The sequence below is a fragment of the Myotis daubentonii genome, chromosome 2, assembly GCF_963259705.1.
Source record: "Myotis daubentonii chromosome 2, mMyoDau2.1, whole genome shotgun sequence".
Taxonomy (NCBI): Eukaryota; Metazoa; Chordata; class Mammalia; order Chiroptera; family Vespertilionidae; genus Myotis; species Myotis daubentonii.
Window position 1 is genome coordinate 159,292,077 of NC_081841.1, and position 21,966 is coordinate 159,314,042.

General features: G+C 42.2%; 1 protein-coding gene across 2 annotated transcripts in view; it reads left to right on the top strand.

The window, feature by feature from the left end:
• Positions 1-21,966, top strand: part of PIBF1 (progesterone immunomodulatory binding factor 1) — a 237,935-nt gene that overhangs the window by 160,984 nt on the left and 54,985 nt on the right. For both annotated transcript variants that reach the window (XM_059684820.1, XM_059684821.1), the window contains one exon: positions 2,340-2,442. In XM_059684820.1, coding sequence (XP_059540803.1) covers positions 2,340-2,442 — 103 coding nt within the window. The remainder of the gene's footprint in view (positions 1-2,339; positions 2,443-21,966) is intronic.

The following is a 21,966-nucleotide window of genomic DNA, read 5'->3' on the forward strand; positions in this document are numbered from 1 at the left end:
AGAAAACCCACTGTGTGGGAAAACATATTTGCCAATGACATATCTGATAAGGGCCTAATCTCCAAAATTTATAGGGAACTCATACAACTTAACAAAAGAAAGATAAACAATCCAATCAAAAAATGGGCAAAGGACCTAAATAGACACCTTTCAAAAGAGGACATCCAGAAAGCCAAGAGACATATGAAAACATGCTCAAAGTCACTAATCATCCGAGAGATGCAAATCAAAACAGCAATGAAGTACCATCTCACACCTGTCAGACTGGCTATCATCAACAAATCAACAAACAACAAGTGCTGGAGAGGATGTGGAGAAAAAGGAACACTTGTGCACTGCTGGTGGGAATGCAGACTGGTGCAGCCACTATGGAAGACAGTATGGAGTTTCCTTAAAAAACTGAAAATGGAACTCCCATTTGACCCTGTGATCCCACTTCTAGGAATATATCCCAAGAAACCAGAAACACCAATCAGAAAGGATATATGCACCCCTATGTTCATAGCAGCACAATTCACCATAGCTAAGATCTGGAAACAGCCTAAGTGCCCATCAGTAGATGAATGGATTAGAAAACTGTGGTACATCTACACGATGGAATACTATGCTGCTGTAAAAAGGAAGGAACTCTTACCATTTGCAACGTCATGGATGGAACTGGAGAGCATTATGCTAAGTGAAATAAGCCAGTCAATAAAGGAAAAATACCACATGATCTCACTCATTCGTGGACAATAGAGACCATTATAAACTTTTGAACAATAATAGATACAGAGGCAGAGCTGCCTCAAACAGATTGTCGAGCTGCAGCGGGAAGGCCGGGGAGGGTTGGGGGGCAGGAGGTAGGGGGGTAAGAGATCAACTAAAGGACTTGTATGCATGCATATAAGCATAACCAATGGACATAAGACACTGGGTGATAGGGGAGGCTAGGGGACTGTCTAGAGCGGGGGGATAAAATGGATACATATGTAATACCCTTTGTAATACTTTAAGCAATAAAAAAAAAAAAAAAAAAGAAAGAAAATGTTTTATTTCTTATCATTGTAAAACATCCTGTCTTCTTGGGTTCCTTTAGGTTTGCATTAGTAGTTCAACTCAGAAAATGAATATGTGGTAAATATGAAATTTTTAAGTGTTTGGAACTACAGAGAGGGCCTTTGGAGCAACTTGTCTTCTCAACATAATTAGTTATTCTTAAAAGAATTATGCCACTTTTTCTCCCCAGTAATTAGGAGAAAGGATTTATAGCTGAACTTTTTAAAAATTGTGTCTTAAAAAATGGAATTAGAACATTTCACATGTAATGTGATTTTAAATTCTAAAGGTAACCTAGCCCCAACCGGTTTGGCTCAGTGGATAGAGCATCGGCCTGCGGACTAAAGGGTTCCAGGTTCAATTCCGGTCAAGGGCATGTACCTTGGTTGCGGGCACATCCCCAGTGGGGAGTGTTCAGGAGGCAGCTGATGGATGTTTCTCTCTTCATCGATGTTTCTAACTCTCTATCCCTCCCCCTTCCTCTCTGTAAAAAATCAATAAAATATATTTTTTTAAAAAAACTAAAGGTAACATAACTTTAAAGGTTACACTCAGTACAATAGACATTTTTCACTTTTTTAAAAAAATATATTTTATTGATTTTTTTACAGAGAGGAAGAGAGAGGGATAGAGAGTTAGAAACATTGATGAGAGAAACATCGATCAGCTAGCTGCCTCCTGCACACCTCCTACTGGGGATGTGCCTGCAAGCAAGGTACATGCCTTTGGCCAGACTCGAACCCGGGACCCTTCAGTCTGCAGGCCGATGCTCTATCCACTGAGCCAAACCGGTCAGGGCCATTTTTCACTTTTTACACATCTTTTCCACCTCTACTTTCAATAGAAAATCTATTTAGTTGTGTTTTGTATTATAAAATGCATCATGTTGTCTGAGGTAACACCGATTTTTTTTCAAAGTGCAAGCTTATTGTTTCACCTAATTGCCTAATTTGTTTGTAAATGGGGAATTTTTATAAAAATGGAGAAAAGCTGTAAATTGCTATCTTGTGGTCTTTTCAAGTAAGCATCATAATGTAGCAACGGTACAATCCATCTCTGTTCTAATCAATATATCAAAGTTATGTTATTAAGGAGATTTTAATGTTACTTTCAAAATTCTGCATTGGAATATTGCTCTTTACTGTTGACATCTGAAAATATTTGACTACATATTTTTTCTGTTAATATTTTAGTGTTATTAGGAAATGATAAGTCAGTTTTCAAGCACACAAACACTTTGTGAATATTTTAGATAGCATTCCCCTTTTCTAAGCATTATTTTTTTTATTTCATTTGCCTAGTGTCCACTTGGCAAGAAGAGTACTTCAGTTAGAAAAACAAAACTCGTTGGTTTTAAAAGACCTGGAACATCGAAAGGACCAAGTAACACAGCTTTCACAAGAGGTAAGTAACTTAAAAGAAACACATATATAAAGAATCACAGTGTTCGTTTTAAGTCCTTGTTATTCCTTTGTGTATTTTCTGAGAAGTTTAAAAAAAAAGTCTGATAGTAGAAACTGATTTTACAATTTATGAAACTAACTTTTAATGTTAAAGCCTTAGAAAACAACTTACTGTATATGGCAAAATTAAGATCAAAAGAGAGATTAAATGCCCAGACTAAATATAAATGCAGACTAGACAGACAGAGCTCTGATTTCTGGTAATATCAACTGGCAAAACAAGTTTGACAGATTTTAGTGGCATTTTAAGTTTTTAACTAAAGCCTCATTTTTAAAATAGATTTGCTTTTTTTGCTTCTTTAATTGATTTAAAAAGTCACTTAACTACTAAACATACTTAACTTGGTATAACCTTAAGTTCTCACATTCTTTGGTATATGATAGTTCCCAAATTATTTATTTTTAAAATTAGATTTTTTTTATTTTCCTTAGCCTTATATTGTATCATTTAAAGAATATATAGTCGAAATAGATGAACCTTGAGCAGTGCAGAGGTTAGGGTCAGAGATACACTCACCCTCCCCCAACCCCAGTTGAAAATCCCTGTGTAACTTTTGACTTCCCCAGAACTTTTCTATAGATAGTTGTCCCTCCGTAGCTGCTGGGGATTGTTCCAGGACACACACACACACACACACACACATACACACACACACACCCCAAAATCCCCGGGTGCTCAAGTCCCCTATATGAAATGACGTAGAACAATGCATATAGTTGCCCCTTGGAACCACAAATTCCCAATCTGGAATGTGAAACCCAGGGAAACGGAGGGCTGACTGTATAATTATTGAAAAAAAATCCTCATATAAGTGAACCGGCACATCAAACCCGTGTTGTTCAAGGGTCATATATATGTTTTACATACTATTTTCAGTCCTTTTGTTACTTAAATCAACATCTAATTACATTTTTCTGTAATTTTTAAATTCAAATAATAAAATAAAGCCATAGAAGCCACTTCACTAGTGTTCCTTTTAAAGTATTCCTTATGGAATATATACATACATATATATATATATTGAACCACTGCTCAAGGTTCATAAGGAAGAGTGGGAAAGGGTTCAATAGATTTAAAAAATAAAAAGCCACAGCCCTAGCAGGTTTGGCCCAGAGAATAGAACGTCAGCCCAAGGACTGAAGGGTCCATGGTTTAATTACGGTCAAAGACATACACCTTTACTAGAGGCCTGGTGCATGAAAATTCATGCACTGGAGGGGAGTTCCTCAGCCCAGCCTGCCCCCTCTCATAGTTCGGGAACCCTCAAGGCGTGGGAGGTGACCCGGTGATCAGGGGAAGGTGACGCCCCCATCACACCTCTGTTGCTGCCACTACTGGCAGCGCAAGCCTCAACCGGCCCTGGTTACCTGTACTTGGGTGGCCCTGGGCGGCTGGGCAGCCACCATCAAGGCTTGCCTGCTCCTTGGGCCGGCCCTGGGGGGCTCCAGAGGCAGGTGCACAGTGGGGCTGAGGGGACTGGGCACTGCCATCTTGTGGCTGTGGGTGCCGCATCTTTGAGGGCATGGCAGTCAATTAGCATACTCCCTTCTTATTGGCTGTGGGTGCTGCCATCTTTGATGGTGGGGCAGCAATTAGCATATTCCCTATTATTGGCTGTGGGTGCCACCATCTTTGAGGGTGGGGCAGTCAGTTAGCATATTCCCTCCTTATTGCCTGTGGGTGCCACCATCTTTGCGATGGTGTGAGGGTCAATTAGCATATTCCATCTTTATTAGATAGGATTGCAGGTTTGATCCCCACTGGGGTGCATGTAGGAAGCAACCAATCGATGTGCTTCACATCGATGTTTCTCTCTCTCTGTCTCTTCCCCTCCCACTCTTTCTAAAAATCAATGGAAAAATATCCTTGGGTGAGGATTAACAAAAAAAAATGACACAAAAAAACTCAAATTGTGGATAATGTTTAAAGCTGAGTGATGAGTACATATACTTCATTATTCAATTTCGTACTTTTGTGAAATATTTTTCGTAAGACATATGGAGAAGGAATCAGTAAACCTATATTAAAAGGTTTATGCATAGTGTATAACTTACCTTAAGATTTAAAGTAAAGTATTATAATTTTAAATAGTCCATAAATTTTACTCTTTTCCAACCCACAAAAATATTATAGACATAGCTCTTTTTGCACTTTTTTTACAAATAAAAGGTTTGTAACAACCCTGCATTGAGCAAGTTTGTTGGCACCATTTTTTCAGCATTTGCTCACTTTATGTCTCTGTGACATTTTGGCAATTTTGAAATATTTCTTTTTTTAAATATATTTTTATTTTTACTGATTTCAGAGAGGGAGAGAGAGATAGAAATATTAATGATGAGAGAGAATCATTGATTGGCTGCCTCCTGCACACCCCTACTGGGGATCGAGCCTGCAACCCCAGGCATGTGCCCTTGAGTGGAATTGAACCCAGGACCCTTCAGTCCACAGTCTGACGCTCTATCCACTGAGCCAAACCAGTTAGGGCTTGAAATATTTCAAAATTTTTTATTGTTATATCTGTTATGGTGATCTGTCATCAGTGATCTTTGATGTTACTATTGTAACTGTTTTGGACCTCCGTGAACCGTGCCCATGTGAGACAGTAAGCTTCATTGATAAATCTTTGTACTCTGACTGCTCCACCTACTGACAGTTCCCCCGTATCCCCGAGCCTCCCAGTTCACTCCAGTGTTGAATTTAGGCCAATTAATAACCCTACAATTGCCTCTAAATGTTCAAGTGAAAGAAGGAGTCGCATGTCTCTCACTTTAAATCAAAAAACAGTGATTAAGCTTACTAGTAGTCAGAAAGGCATGTCATAAGCCCAGAAAGCTAGATTGGAAGCTAGGCTTCTTGTGTCAAAGTTTGCCAGGTTGTGAGTTCAAAGGAAAAGTTCTTGAAGGAAATTAAAAATGCCACTGAGTGAACACACAAATGATAAGAAAGCGAACAGCCTTATTGCTGATATGGATAGTTTTAGTAATCTGGATAGACACAGCGGCCACAACATTCCCTTAAACCAAAGCCTAATGCAGAGCAAGGCCCTAATTCTCTTCAGTTCTCTGAAGGCTAAGAGAGGTGAGGAAGCTGCAGAAGAAAAGTTTGAAGCTAGCAAAGGTTTGTTCATTAGGTGTAAGAAAAGAAGCCATCTCCATGACATAAAAGTGCAAGGTGAAGCAGCAAGTGCTGATATAGAAGTTACAGCAAGTTATATAGAAGATCTAGCTAAGGTCACTAATGAAGGTGGCTACACTAAACAACAGATTTTCAATGTAGATGAAACAGCAATACAAGATACCATCTAGGACTTTTCATAGCTAGAAAGAAGTCATTGCCTGGCTTCAAAGGACAAGCTGACTCTCTTGGTAGGGGCTAATGTAGCTGGTGTCTTTAGGTTGAAGCCAGTGCTCATTTACCATTCCAGAAATCCTAGGGTCCTTGGGAATTCTGCTGAATCTCCTCTGTCTGTGTTCTATAAATAGAACATCAAAGCCTAGATGATAGCACATCTGTCTACAACGTGGTTGACTGAATATTTTAAGCCCATTGTTGAGACTGGCTGCTCAGAAAAAAAGATTCATTTCAAACTAGTACCGCTATTGACAATGCGCACCTAGTCACCCAAGTGCTCTGATGGAGATGTACAACTAGATCAATGTGTTTTCATGCCTGCAAACACAACATTCCTTCTGCAGCCCATGGAACACAGAGTAATTTCGACTTTCAAGTCTTAATATTCAAGAAATACATTTCATAAGGCTGTAACTGCCATAGATAGTGATTCCTATGATGATCTGGGCAAAGTAAATTGAAAACCTTCTGGAAAGGAGTCACCTTCTAGCTGCCATTAAGAACATTTGTGATTCTTGGGAAGAGGTCAAAATATCAACATTAACAGCAATTTGGAAGAAATTGATTCCACCTCTCATGGATCACTTAGATGGGTTTCAAGAATTCATTGGAGGAAGTAACTGCAGATGTAGTGGAAATTAGCAAGAGAACTAGAATTAGAAGTGGAACCTGAAGATGTGGCTGAATGATCAAACTTGAACAGATGAGGAGTTGCTTTTGGGGATAAGAAAGGAAAGTGGTTTCTTGAGATGGAATCTACTTCTGATGAAGATGCTGTGAAGATTGTTGAAATGACAAAGGAATTTAAAATATTATATAAACTTTGTTGACGAAAAAGTGGCAGGGTTTGAAAGGATTGACTCCAATTTTAAAAGTTCTGCTGTGGGTAAAAGGCTATCAAACAGCATCACAAGCTACAGAAAAAATTTTTGTGAAAGGAAGAGTCCATTGATACGGCAACCTTAATTGGTGTCTTATTTTAAGAAATCATTATAGTTACCCCAATCTTCAGTAGCCACCACCTGGGGGAGTGAGCAGCCACCAAAGTTGAGGCACGACCCTCCACCAACAAAAGGATTATGACTCAGATGATGGTTGGCATTGTTTTAAAATATGTTTTTATTGATTTCAGAGAGAGAAACATCAAAGATAAGAGAGAATTATCTATCAGCTGCCTCCTGCACACCCCTTACTGGGGATCAAGCTTGCAACCCGGGCATGTGCCCTGACTGTGAATCAAACCCTGACCTCCTGGTCCATGGGTTGATGCTCAACCACTAAGCCACACTGGCCAGGCATGGTTAGCATTTTTTAGCAATAAAGTATTTTTTTAAATATGTTTTTATTGATTTCAGAGAGGAAGGGAAAGGAGAGATAAAAACATCAATGATGAGAGAGACATTGATTGGCTGCCTCCTGAATGCCCCACACTGGGGATCGAGCTCACAATCCAAACATGTGCCTCGACTGGGAATTGAACCATAACCTAGTTCATAGGGTGACAGTCAACCACTGAGCTACGCCAGCTGCCTGGTCATAATAAAGTATTTTTAATGAAGATTTGCGCGTTGTATTTTTTAGACGTATTGCTGTCACACACTTAATAGAGTACAATATAGTGTAAGTATAACTTTTATGTGCACTAAGAAACCAAAAAATTGTGTAACTTGCTTTATTGCAATAACTGCTTTATTGTGGTGATCTGGAACCAAACTCAAAATATCTCTAAGGTATGCCTGTATTAGATTGCTTCTATAACAATAGACTATTCATGATACATGGTAAAAAAAAAAAAAAAAAAAATCAAGGGAATTCTCTCAGGATCTGTATTCTTGAGAGCAGGTTAATATTTAAACCAGTGTAGAGTTTTTAAGAATAAAATAGAGGTAAAACTTAACTTTTGTTAGAATTACCATTAGGTTATATGCTATTCAGAATATGTCTGAGATTATAAATAATTGACTAGCCAAAATGAAAATGTTAAAAAGTACTCAAAATGAAAACAAATATTCCCTTTATAATAGCTTTATTGAGGCATAATGGGCATACACTAAACTGAACATATTTAAATTATATATGCTAACATTTGACACATGTATACCCATGAAACTATCACCAAAATGAAGATAATGAACACATGTATCTCCCCCAAAGTTTTTTCTGGTACTCCTTTGGACTCTCCCCCTCCCAACTGTCCCCACCCACATACTGATCTCCGAGTAACCACTGATTTCCATTCTGTCATTGAAGATCTTTTTACATTTCTTAAACTTTTATATAAATGGTATCACTGTATGCTTTTTACACACACACACACACACACACACACACACCTTTTATGTCTTCTTTTATTCTGTATAATTACTTCAGGATTTGTCCATAGTTTATCCTTTTACATTGCTGAGTAACATTCCATTGTGTAGATATACCATAGTTTTTTATCCATTCACCTGTTGATAGACATTTGGGTTATTTCCAATATTTGCTTATTATGAACTAGAGGCCCAGTGCATGAATTCATGCACCATTGGGGTCCCTCGGCCTGGCCTGCAGGGATCAGGCCTAAACCGACAGTCAGACATCTCAATACAGAACTGCTGGCTCCTAACCACTCGCCTGCCTGCCTGCCTGATCGCCCCTAACCGCCTCTGCCTGCTGGCCTGATCGCCGCCTAACTGCCCTCCCCTGCCGGCCTGATTGCCCTCTAACTGCCCTCCCCTACTGGCCTGATCACCCCCTCACTGCCCTCCCCTGCCGGCCTGATCGCCCCCTCACTGCCCTTCCCTGCTGGCCTGATCGCCCCTAACTGCTCTCCCCTGCCGGCCAGATTGCCCCTAACCACCTCTCCCTCGGCCCCTACCACTGTGGCTTTGTCCGGAAGGACATCCAGAAGATGTCTGGTCTAATTAGCATATTACCCTTTTATTAGTATAGATAATAATAAAAGCCTAATATGCTAATTAGACTGGACTTCCTTCCAGATGAAGCTGGGGCTGCAAGGGAAGTCTGGGTCCTGAGTGCCTGCCAGCGGCTAGAGGGAAGCCTGGGTCCCAGGTGCCTGCTTGCAGCCGAGGGAAGGAAGGCCTACTCTTGCATGAATTTTGTGCATTGGGCCTCTAGTATAGGATAAAGCTGATATGATCATCCTTGTACAAGTCTTTGTATGAATATATGCTTTTGTTTCTTTTGAGTAAATAATCTGTGAGTAGAATAGCTGGGTTATGTAATACATGTATGTTTAATGTTTTAAGAAATTTCCAAACTTTTTACCAAATGTTTGTAGCATTTTACATTTCCACCATCAGCATATGAAAGTTCTAGTTCTTCTACATCATGGGTGGGGAATGTCTGGCCCAAGGCCCATATAAGGCCTGCAAAATCATTTGGCCCGGCCCTGCAAAGGCATTAGGGGTGAGTTAATTAAATGTTTGACCAAATAGCAGGCTAATCATTAAGATCATAATTTTGTATGGCCCAAAAATGCTGTTATAAATATCCAAATGGCCCCTGGCAGAAAAAAAGGGTCCCCACCCCTGATCTACATCATCACAAAGACTTGATCTGGTCAGTCTTTTCCATTTTAGATATTCTGATGGGTGTGTACGAGTATCTCGTGGTTTTAATTCTCATTTCCCTAATGGTTCATGATATTGAGCACTTTTTCAAGGTTTTATATGCCCTCCGTTCTTATTCACAGAAATGTTTGTTCAAGTTTTTTGCACATTTTTATCAGTTTCTTATTTTTGAGTTTAGAGCATTATGCATTTTAGATACAAGTCTCTTATCAGATACATGATTTGCAAATACTTTCTCCCACTAATCAGTTTGTTCCCTGTGTCTTGTGTTTTGAGTGTTGTATCTAAAATATGTTTTTTAATTCGGGATTGAAAGGTTTTTGTCTATGTTTTCATCTAAATCTCATAGTTTTAAGCCTGTGGTTCATTTTTAGTTAATTTTTGTATACTGTGCAAGATATAAATTGAAATTCGTTTATTTGCATATTAAAAACGAAATTATTCTAGCATCATTTGCTGGAAAGACCCTTGTTGAATATTAGTTACTAGGGGCCCAGTACATGAATTCATGCAACTTGAAAGGAACTGTGGGCTGTGAGGCTGTGGTGGGCACAGGGGCAGGAATTGTCCCATCCTCTGCACCCCCCCCCCGCCACCTCCTGCCACAACCCCCAATCCCCTGTCTGCTGGAAGCCCCACTCCCGCCACTGCAGCTCCCACGCACTGACAGCACTGTCCCTGCTTGCACCCGCTGATGGCACAGAGCGATTGGGGCCAGCACCAGCAGCGTGTGCGAGCGGTGGCTGCTGCCCTGATCACCCCTCAGTATCAGGGGGAGGTGAAGAAGCCTTCAGGGGTGATCGGGACCAGCAGCCACTGCTCACACCCACTGATGGCACCGAGTGATCGATGCCGGCTGTGGTTGCTAGCAGGGCCAGCGCCGGCAGCAGGAGTGAGCTCTGGGCGGGACCACGGCACGCGAGAGCAAAGAATTTTCAATAACCACCAGAGGCTCACCCTGATAACAGCGACCAGTGCCCTGCCATGGGCTGGTGCCCCCACTCACCTGCTCCACCATCCCGCCGTGGCCAACACCTGCCATATTTCGTGTGTGCCCCCTGGTGGTCAGCACACGTCATAGCGACCGGTTGTTCCGCTGTTTGGTCTATTTGCATATTAGGGTTTTATATACATAGATATATGTAAAAGGCTGTTTCTAAACTCTGTTCTATACTAGTTACCTCTGTCTGTCTTTATGTCAATATTTCATAATGTCTTGAAATTAGATAGTATTGGTTATCCATCTCTGTTCAAGTTCAAAGCTTTTAGGCTATTCTGTGTCTTTTTTACATTTCCACGTTAATTCTATAATTGTTTCTACTAAAAAAAAAAAAAAAGAACTGGCTTTGATTTGATTGCAATTACATTGGATTTGTCGATGGAATGAGGATAATCAACATCTTAATAATATTGAATATTCTGACCCATAAACCTAGTATATCTTTCCAATTATTTAGATGTTAATTCCTCTTAGCAGTGTTATTTCTTTATTTAATTTTTAGTTTTTAGTGTAAAGGCTTCACATCTTTTGACTAGTGTTACATGCTATGATTTTCCACCCTTTCTTCTTTTAACCTGTTTATGACAAATTGTCTTATAGGTAACATATACAGTTAAATCTTGCTTTTTTATTTATTCTAACAAAATGGGACTTTTACTTTGGGTTTTCAGAAAATTTACATTTTAATGTGTTCACTGATATGATTCTTTTTAAATCTATCTTGCTATTTGTTTTTTACTTATTCTGTCTCTCCTTTTTTTTTCTTTTTTCTTTCTCCTGCCTTCTTTTGGATTATTGAATATTTTTTACCATTCTATTTTATCTCATTGTTGACTTATTGGCTATAACCCATTATACAGTGATTACTTTAAATTATAGGTATATAGATATAGATTAGATGTAGATATAATTTGTGAACATTCAAGTACAGGATATGTTTGACTACCTGTTTATGTGACTTTTTACTATATACTATGTACTGTCTACACTAATAAAAGACAAACATGCAAATTGACCATACCTTCACTATGCCTTAAGCCATGCCCACCAGCCAATCAGAGCGACTATATACAAATTAACCCAACCAAGATGGCAGCCGGCAGCCACGGAGCTGGAGAAAGCAGGAGGCTTGGTTGCCCCAGTGATGGAGGAAGCCAAGCTTCCCGCCTGCCACGGCCGGCTCTGAGCTCCACTCAAAGCAACAAAGTTTCAATTATAGAAGGTAAATAAACCCCAGATACCTGCTGTCAGCCAGCTGTGGCCACGGAACTGGAGCGAGCAGGAGTGGGTTGCCCCTGGCGATGGAGGAAGCCAAGCTTCCCTCCTGCCCGACCTGGCCAGCTCTGAGCTTTTCTCAAGGTTACAAAGTTTCAATTATAGAAGGTAAATAAATCCCTTAATAAAAAAAAAGAAGAAAGAAAGAAAAAAAGGAGAGGCTGGGAGCTTCCATCGCCGGGGGAGCTTGGCCAGCCTGAAAACGGCCTTCAGCCCCTCACCCAGACTGGCCAGGCACCCCAGTGGGTACCCCCCACCCTAAAGGGGGTATGGCCAGCCTGCAAACACCCATCAGCCCCCACACCCAGGCTGGCCAGGCACCCCAGCGGGACCCCACCCTGATCCAGGACACCCTTCAGGGCAAGCCAGCCGGCCCCCACCCGTGCACCAGGCCTCTATCCTATATAATAAAAGGGTAATATGCAAACTGACCCTAACAGCAGAAGGACTGGGAATGACTGATCACTATGACACACACTGACCACCAGGGGGCAGACGCTCAATGCAGGAGCTACCCCCTGGTGGTCAGTGCGCTCCCACAGAGGGAGCTCTGCTCAGCCACAAACCAGGCTAATGGCTGCCAGTACAATGGTGGTGGTGGGAGCCTCTCCCACCTCCTCAGCAGCACTAAGGATGTTTGACTACAGCTTAGGCCTGCTCCCCACTGGCAAGTGGACATCCCCCGAGGGCTGCCGGGCTGCCAGAGGGATGTCTGACTGCCAGCTTGGGCCCGATCCCCCTAGGGAGCGGGCCTAAGCCAGCAGGTGGACATCCTCCAAGGGTTCCCACACTGCAAGAGAGCATAGGCCGGGCTGAGGGACCCCCCCAACAAGTGCACAAATTTTTGTGTACCGGACCTCTAGTATAGCATAAAAACCTTACAGTAGTATCCTTCCGTTTACTTCTCCCAGTCTTTGTGCTCCTGTTGTCATATATTTTACTTACACATGAATAAAACTCACACTGCATTGCCATTGTTTTTACTTTAAACAGTTGATAATCTTTTAAAGAGCTATAATAATATGAGGTAAAGCTATTATGTATAACCAAACTAGGGGCCCGGTGCACGAAATTCATGCACTGGGTGTGGGGCGGGGGGGGGGGGGGGAGTGTCCCTCAGCCCAGCCTGCCCCCTCTCACATACTGGGAGCCCTCAGGCGTTGACCCCCATCTCCCTCCAATCGCAGGATCGGCCCCTTGCCCAGGCCTGACGCCTCTGGCCTAGGCATCCGGCCCGGGCAGCGGAGACCTGCAGTGGCAGCGGGGGGGTGCCGCAATCGCGCGGGCTCTGCCCCTGCCCCTGCAGGATGCCTCTGGCTGAGGCGTCCGGCCCGGGCAGTGGGGACCCGCAGCTGCAGCGGCCCCGCGATCGTGGGCTTCGCTTTAGGCCCAGGCAAGGGACCCCTAGCTCCCGGGACTGCCAGCTTCGACCGTGCCCAGCTCCCATTGCTGGCTCCACCCCTACTTCCTGCTATCACTGGCCAGGGCGGCAAAGGCACCTGATTCTCTGATCATGGCTGGGGGGCAGGGCAAAGGCGGCCCCAGGGCCGCCTTTGCCCTGCCCCCCAGCTCTTAGCTCCCCCCTGGGTTTCCGATCACTGTCAGTGGCAGGGGGCTTCTTCCTGCTTTCCCTTTCACCTCCCTGCATTGTGCCTACATATGCAAATTAACCGCCATCTTGTTGGCAGTTAACTGCCAATCTTAGTTGGCAGTTAATTTGCATATAGCCCTGATTAGCCAATGAAAAGGGTATTGCCGTACGCCAATTACCATTTTTCTCTTTTATTAGTGTAGATAGTTTCCATGCTTGGTGTTCTTAATTCCTTTGTGTAGATACAAATGTCCATACGGTATCATATTGCTTCCGGTTGATCTACTTCCTTTAATAATACTTATGGAGCAGGTCTGCTGGTGATACATTCTTTTCACTTCAGTATGTTACAAAAAGTCATTTCACCTTTTTTGTGTGGTTTTTTTAATTTCTATATTTCTGAATATTCTTAACAAAAGTCAAGATTACAATGTATTTTTCAGTTATATCCCTAAGGCCAAATAAATTGTATGTGTTTGAAGGTTCACCATTTAAAAAAAAATTTAATAGTCAGTGGCCTTTGGTATGTTTTTAATGTACAATCATTATCACTGCCAAGTTATAGAACATTTTAATCACCCATAAGGGAACCCTATTCCCTAAGAATTCACTTCTCATTCTCTCCTCCTTCTAGCCCTTGGCAACCACTAATGTGCTGTCTGTCTCTATGGATTTTTCATATAAATGGAATTATGCAATATGTGAACTTTTGTGTCTTGCCTTTTTCACTTAATATAACATTTTCAAAGTTCATTCATGTTCCACCATGTATCAGTATTTAATTCCTTTTTATTACTGAATAGTATTCTATTGTCCAGATATATCACATTTTGTTTATCTACTCATCAGCTGATGGATGTTTAGGTTATTTCCATCATTTGGCTATTGTGAATAGTGCTGCTATGAACACTTGTGTACAAGTTTTTTGTCTGAACACCTATTTTCAATTCTTACGGATGTGTACCTAAGAAGTAGAATTGCTAAGTAACATGGTAATTCAGTATTTAACTTTTTGAGGAACCACAAAACTATTCTCTACAGCCACTTCACCATTTTACATTCACACCAGCAATGTCAAGTGTTTCAATTTCTTATATCCTCACCAATGCTTATTTTTTGTTTTTGTTTATTTTTTAATGTTTTTAATTTATTTTGCCCATCACCATTTATCAACCCTATACCCTCTTCTACCTCCACCTCCCCCAACCCTTCCCCACAGTCACTACACTGTTAAATTCTTTCTATTTTTTTCTTTTTTGTTCAATCCCTCCACCCCACCCCATAACCTTCTCTCCCCGAGTCCCGCCACCAGAACTGCCTGCCTGCTCTCTATCTATGAGTCTGTCTCTATTTTGCTTCTTAGTTCAGTTTGTTCATTAAATTCTACATATGATTGAAAGCATATGGTCCTTGTCTTTCTCTGACACTGAACATAAGGGAGAAGGAGAAAGAGAGAAACATCGATCACTTGCCTTCCCAAACATGCTCCAACCTGGTATCAAACCCACAACCAGGGTATATGCCGTTACTGGGAATCAAACCCGACACCTCTTGGTGTACAGGACGATGCTCCAACTAACACCAGCTACGGCTGTTTTTTGTTTTTGTTTTTTCATTCTAACCATTCTAGTGGGTTTGAAATAGTATCTCATTGTAATTTTTATTTGCATTAACTTTGTAACTGATGATGTTGAACATTGTTTTGTGTGCTTATTGGCCATTTGTTTATCTTTGGAGAAATGTCTATTCATGTCATCTGTCCTTTTTTTAATTAGGGCATCTGTCTTTTTGTTGTTGAGTTGTAAGAGTTCTTTATTCTGAATATACACCCTTATCAGATATATGATATGCAAATATTTTTCCCATTCTATGGATTGTCTTTTGCTTTCTTGTTAATGCCCTTTGATCACAAAAGTTAATTTTGATGAAGTCCAAGTTATCTTTCTTTTTCTTATGTTTCTTGTGCTTTGCCTTTGAGGGCCTTTGTGTTATAGTTTGAATTTTATTTTTTGCTATTTTATTTATTTTTTTAATAACAAATGTATATAAAGTGATAACATAAAGATTTGATATATATTTATCACAGTGAAATGATTGCTGCAGTCAAGCTAATCAACGTATCTCTCACATAGAATTTAACCTTTTGTGTAAGTGTGGTGAGAGTACCTGAAATCTACTCGCTTAGCAGATTTCCAGATATATTACCTTTAGCTCTTTCATTCACTGATGGACAGTTAGGTTATTTCCACCTTTTGACTGTTGTGATAACGCTACTGTGAACATTCAAGTACAGGATATGTTTGACTACCTATTAAAAGTATTGGGGCTGAGTTAATCTTTCTTGTTATTTTTTGGCAATCCTCACCCGAGAACATTTTTCCATTGATTTTTAGAGAGTGAAAGTGGAGGGGAAAGAGAAACATCTATGTGAGACACATCAATCAGTTGCCTCCCACACATGCCCCAACCCAGGTGGGGATTGAACCTACAACCCAAGTATGTGACCTTGACTGGGAATTGGGCCCATGACCTTCTGGAGCTGATGCTCTTAACCACTGAGCGACACTGGCCAGGGCTCACCTTTGTCCTTGAAATATATTTTCCCTGTGTAAAGAATTCTTTAGTATTTGAAAGATGTTACTTCTCTTTTAGTTTGCATTGTTTCTGACAAGAAATATGCTGTCATCTTTCTTTTTTCCTCTATAAGTAATGTCTTATTTCTCTAGCTGCTTTTAAGATTTTTTTTCACTAGCTTTAAGCAATTTGATTATGATGTGACTTGGTGTGGTTTTCTTGATGTTTCCTGTGCTTCATTTCTGTCAAACTTATTGTATATGTGATATCATCAAATTTAGAAAATTTTCATTCGTTATTTCTTCAAATGTCTGGGGTTCTTTTTTAAGTCTCTCTCCCTCTCTCTCTCTCTCTCTCTCTCTCTCTCGCTCTCGCTCTCTCTCTCTCTCTCTCTCTTCACTTTCTTTTGCATAAATTCTTCTAAGTTTTCAAGCCCACTAACCTTTTCCAATTCTATATAATGAAGAGTTAATATGCAAATTAACCCTCATGCCCTCACAAGATGGCTGCCTACAACCAGGCCAGCAAGCGGGGGGGGGGGGGGGGGGGTGTTAGTGAGGGACAACCAAACGACTGAATAGCAGGCTTCATGGGGCAACCAGGCCAGCGGGGGGGGGGGGGGGCAGTTGGGGTGACCAGGCTGGCAAGGGGGCAGTTAGGGGTGACCAGGCCGACAGAGGGGGACAATTGAGGGCAACCAGGCCGGCAGAGGGGATGCAAGTGGGGGTGACCAAGCCAGCAGGGGTGGGGCAGTTGGGGCGACCAGGCTGACAGGGGGAGGGCAGTAAGGAGTGACCAGGCCGGCACACAGAGGCAGTGAGGGGCAATCAGGCCAGTGAGGATGGGGGGGCAGTTAGGGGTGACCAGGCAAGTAGGGGGGGGGCAGTTAGGGCAACCAGGCTGGTATGGGGGGACAGTTAGGGGCGATCAGGCCAGCACGCAGAGGCAGTGAGGGGTGATCAGGCCAGTGGGGGGGGGCAGTTAGGGGTGACCAGTCAGGCAGGCAGGTGAGCGATTAGGAGCCAGCAGTCCAGGATTGTGAGAGGGATGTCCTGGATTGGAGAGGGTACAGTCTGGGCTGAGGGGAGCCCCCCCCTCCACCCCCATGCACAAATTTCATCCACTGGGCCTCTAGTGTATAATATAATGTTTATTCAATTCAGTATGTTTTTCATCTCAGATATTATAATTTTCATTTCTAGAAGTTCATTTTGGGTCTTTTTGATATTTTCCAGGTCTCTACTTAACCTTTTCAAACTTGCTTTTCTTGAGCAAATGAAATAGAGTTTCAACAACTGCTTTGATATCCTTATCTACTAATTCTATTATTTTGTCATTTCGTAATTGCTTTCTATTAAATTGACTTCATTATGTATCATATTGTCGTGCTTCTTTGCATGCCTACTGATTTATTTACTGGGTGCGAGACATTGTGAATTTTATCTTAGAACTAAATAATTTTGGATTTTTATACATCTGTGTGAGTTTTGTTTTCAAGCATGGCTAAGTTTCTTGGAAAAAGTTTGGTCATTTCAAGTCTTGCTTTTAAGCTTATATAAGCAAATAAGGGTTTATCGTAAGGCTAATTTTTCCACTACTACTGAGACCAAAGCCCTTTAAGTATTTACCTCATGTCATATTAATTAGTAGATTTTCTACATTGTCTGTTGGGAATAGGTACTATTCCTGGCCTATGTGATCATTAGGGATTGTTCAGTGGTTCTATCTCAGCCTCTGGTAGTTTCTTTTCACATATACACTGTCCAGTGCCTAGATGAATACTCAAGGGGGCTATCTATAAATTTTAGAGTTTTCTCTTCTTGCAGCTCTCTTTTCTTCAGCACTCTGCCACATGAACTGTGTCTTAGGGGTCATTGTCCTTCATTCCTTTATGTCCAGTGTCTTAAGATCATTGCTTCATTATTAGTTGGTCCAGTATAAAAGAGAAAAAAATTAATTGGCTTTTTTTGTGTGTGTGCCAACCTTATTTTCAAGAAGCCACCAAGTTAGTTAAGAATGTTGATGTGGCCCTAGCTGGTTTGGCTCAGTGGATAGAGCATTGGCCTGCAGACTGAAGGGTTCTGGGTTCGATTCCGGTCAAGGGCACATGCCCAGGTTGTGGGCTCGATCCCTAGTAGTGGGCCTGCAAGAGGCAGCAATCAGTGATTCTCTCTCATCATTAATGTTTCTATCTCTCTCTCTCTCCCTCTCCCTTCTTCTCTGAAATCAATAAAATATATATATATATATTTTAAAAATAGTTTCTTTGTATAGGCCAAGAATGCCGGAGATAGTTTAAAAATAAAAATAAAAGAATTTTGATGTGGGTTTTATTACCAGTAAACAGCAGAAAATCTAGACTAAATCATAAAGCATGCCACATTACTGCCAGCATGAATTGGTCTTCCTTAGCCTTATTAAACCTTGATTCTTGCTCTTGCTCTTTCCAGTCATTTAGTAAACATTTATCAAACTCTCACTGTATTCAACCACTGATAGCAAAATAGGCATGGACTTGCCCTCCTAACATGTACAGCCTTGTTCACAAAGGCCTTGTCTTCTAGTGTAAGCACTTGCAGATTTATCTGTTACAGCTAACTCACTTCAAAAACTTATCTAGAAAACGGCATATGCACGACCTCAACTGACCAAATGGCAAGGTTTAGTTGCCTGGAATTTTTTACATAGAAGGCACTTAATGGAATCCAGGTGATTTGTTACAAATGCTAAGTTGCTAGATTTAAGAAAAACTTCAAGATGCATAGTTACAAAAAAGTACATCTGTATATGCTAACTTTAAAAGGGGTTCATGCCATATTGATAATTTTTCAAAAAAAGGAAAGTTACAGGAAAATATATTGTGTTTCTCTATTTTGTTTTAATATATATTTGTGTGTGTGAGTGTCCTCCCAATGCCAACCACCACTGAAGTAGGTACAACAATGACTTATTTATAAATCATATTCTGTTTACATGTCAAACAAATAAAATCATTTTTAAACTTTTTACCTAATTGTGCCTTAATAATGCATCAGTGTCTAAAATTTTTTCATTTAGGAGCTATTATAAATCACACTGCAAATTCCACTCCCCACCCCATCAGCATTGTTATATAATTGAATCACATTAAGATGAATTTCTCAAGAGTTGCTTTGAGGGGGAGAAAAATTTAAAACACTAGTACTCGAAAATTATATTCTTGACTCTTTATCTCCTGTCCTTCTAGCTTTCTCAGTCCTTCCAGCTCTCCCAGTTCTTTCATTCCCACTAACCTTGTGCTTTATTAGGGCTCATTACAAGCCCTAGACTCATAAACTGTTGGTATTTTTCTCCTCTGTCAAGCCCCTCTTCTTCCTGACCAGTCTGAGCCTTATCTTTCTTTTTTTAAAAAAAAAATATATATATTTTATTGATTTTTTACAGAGAAGAAGGGAGAGAGACAGAGAATTAGAAACATCGATGAGAGAGAAACACTGATCAGCTGCCCACTGGGGATGTGCCCGCAACCCAGGCACATGCCCCCGACCGGAATCGAACCTGGGACCCTTCAGTCCGCAGGCTGACGCTCTAACCACTGAGCCAAACCAGTCCCGGCATGAGCCTTATCTTTCTGAGCACTGTCACTAGCACTCTAGATTGCTTTGTTACCAGATTCATCCATCAGGCTTTTTTTTGACAATCCTCACCTTTAGCATAGCATCTTACAGCCTGGTAGTTACTCTATACATATTTAATGGAAGGAAGGAAAGAGGGAGAGAAAAATCTTGAGTTTGCTAGTAATGTGCTAAAAATTCTTATGGAAATCTGCTACTTTTGCTGGTTGGAAGCATTACAGATCCATGTTGTTGAACATTAACAAGGTGCTCATTCCTGTTGCCCAGTGTTTTTATTTTTATTTACCTATTTCCCATTTTCATATTGCAGAACACTTCCACACCCCAAAATCATCAATCCATCATCTATATCTTGCCTTTATTATAATACTAGAGGCCCAGTGTACGAAAATCGTGCACTGATGGGGCGGGGGGGTGGGGGAGGTGATCCCTCAGCCCAGCCTCCACCCTCTCCAATCTGGGACCCCTCGGGGGATGTCCGACTGCTGGTTTAGGCCCGATCCCTGTGGGGGGACATCCCTCTCACAATCTGGGACTGCTGGCTCCCAACAGCTCACCTGCCTGCCAGCCTGATCACCCTCTAACACCTCCTCTGCCAGCCTGATCAACGCCTGACTGCTCCCCTGCCAGCCCGATTGCCCCCAACTGCTCTCCCCTGTGGGCCTGATTACCCCCAACTGCTCTCTCCTGCTGGCCTGGTCACCCCCAACTGCCCTTCCCTGCTGGCCTGATTGCCCACAACTGCCCTCACCTGCCGGCCATCTCTGGCCACATGGGGACGGCCATCTTGTGCAAGGGTGTGATGGTCAATTTGCATATTACCTCTTTATTATATAGGACTAGAGGCCCGGTGCATAAAATTCGTACATGGGAAGGGGGGGGGTTCCCTCGGCCCAGCCTGCACCCTCTCCAATCCGGGACTCCTCAGGGGATGTCCAACTGCCTCTCGCAATCCAGGACCGCTGGCTCCTAAACGCTCACCTGCCTGCCTGCATGATCTCCCCTAACTCCTCTGCTTGCCTGATAGCCCCTAACAACTTCTGCCTGCCTGATTGCCCCTAACTGCTCCCCTGCTGGCCTGATCTCCCCTAACTGCCTCTGTCTTTCCCCACACTCAGGACCCAGGATTCCCTCCTCTGGCCAATTGCAGGCACCCAGGACCCAGGCTTCCCTCCCTCTGGCCGGCCTCAGCCACCCAGGACATGGGCCAGCTTTGCCCATGCTGACTGCAGCTGCAAGGGACCACTGCAGGCGGCTTGTCCCTTTCCTAGGCCACAGCCACAGGCACTGGCACCCAGGACCACGGGGCGGGTGCTTGTCCCTCTCCCGGGCCACAGATGCAGCCACTGGCACCCGGGACCGTGGGGTGGGTGGCTTGTCCCTCTCCTGGGTTGCAGCCCCAACTGCTGGCACTCAGGACCACAGGGCAGACGGCTTGTCCCTCTCCCAGGACACAGCCTGGCTGGTCCCCATTCCTCTCTCGCAAGCTCATTTGTGCCTGGCTGGTCCCCCTTCCTCTCTCCCCAGTGTTGAGTGTCTGAGCCCGTTACAGCGTGATGGCGTGAGGGCATGCCGACCATTTGCAAATTAGCTCTGTATTATATAGGATGTCATCTAAATGTATTTCCCTTAATCTTTTTCACCCAATGATTTTTTTTTAGAATCTTCACCCTCCCACCCCCCACTTTTTGGTTCCTCTTAAAAAAAAAAGTGGGGTGTGTGTGTGTGTGTGTGTGTGTGTGTGTGTGTGTGTGTGTGTATGTATTGGGAAGGATGTGAAGAAAAGGGACCCCTCATGCACTGTTGCTGGGAATGCAGATTGGTGCAACCACTGTGGAAAACAGTATGGCGTTTCCTCAAAAACTTAAAAGTCGAATTGCAATTCCATTTCTGGGAATATATCCAAAGAACCCCAAAACACTGATTCAAAAGAATATATGCACCCCTATATTCATTGCAGCATTATTCATAATAGCCAAAATCTGGGAACAGACCAAGTGCCCATCAGTAGATGATTGGATTAAAAAGCTGTGGTACATTTATACAATGGAATACTACTCAGTTGTGGGGGGGAAAAGAAGGAAAAGGGGGAGGGGGAGGAGGAGGAGGAAATCATACCTTTTGTGACAGCTTGGATGGACCTGGACTTAGGCTAAGTGAACTAAGCCAGTCAGAGAAAGACAAATACCATATGATCTCACATATATGTGGAATCTAATGAACAAAATAAACTATCAAAACAGAAACAGGCTCATGGATTCCAAGAAGACACTGACAGCTATCAGCGGAGAGAGGGAATTAGGGGGGCTGGTTGAAAAGGTGAAAGGATTAAGGAAAAAAAAAAAACAGAAAACTCAGACACAAGCAACAGTATGGTGATTGCCAGAGTGAAAGGGGGGAACGGTATAGGCGGAATAAATGGTGATGGAAGGAGGCTCGACTTTAGGTGGTAAACACATGGTGCATTATACAAATGATGTGTTA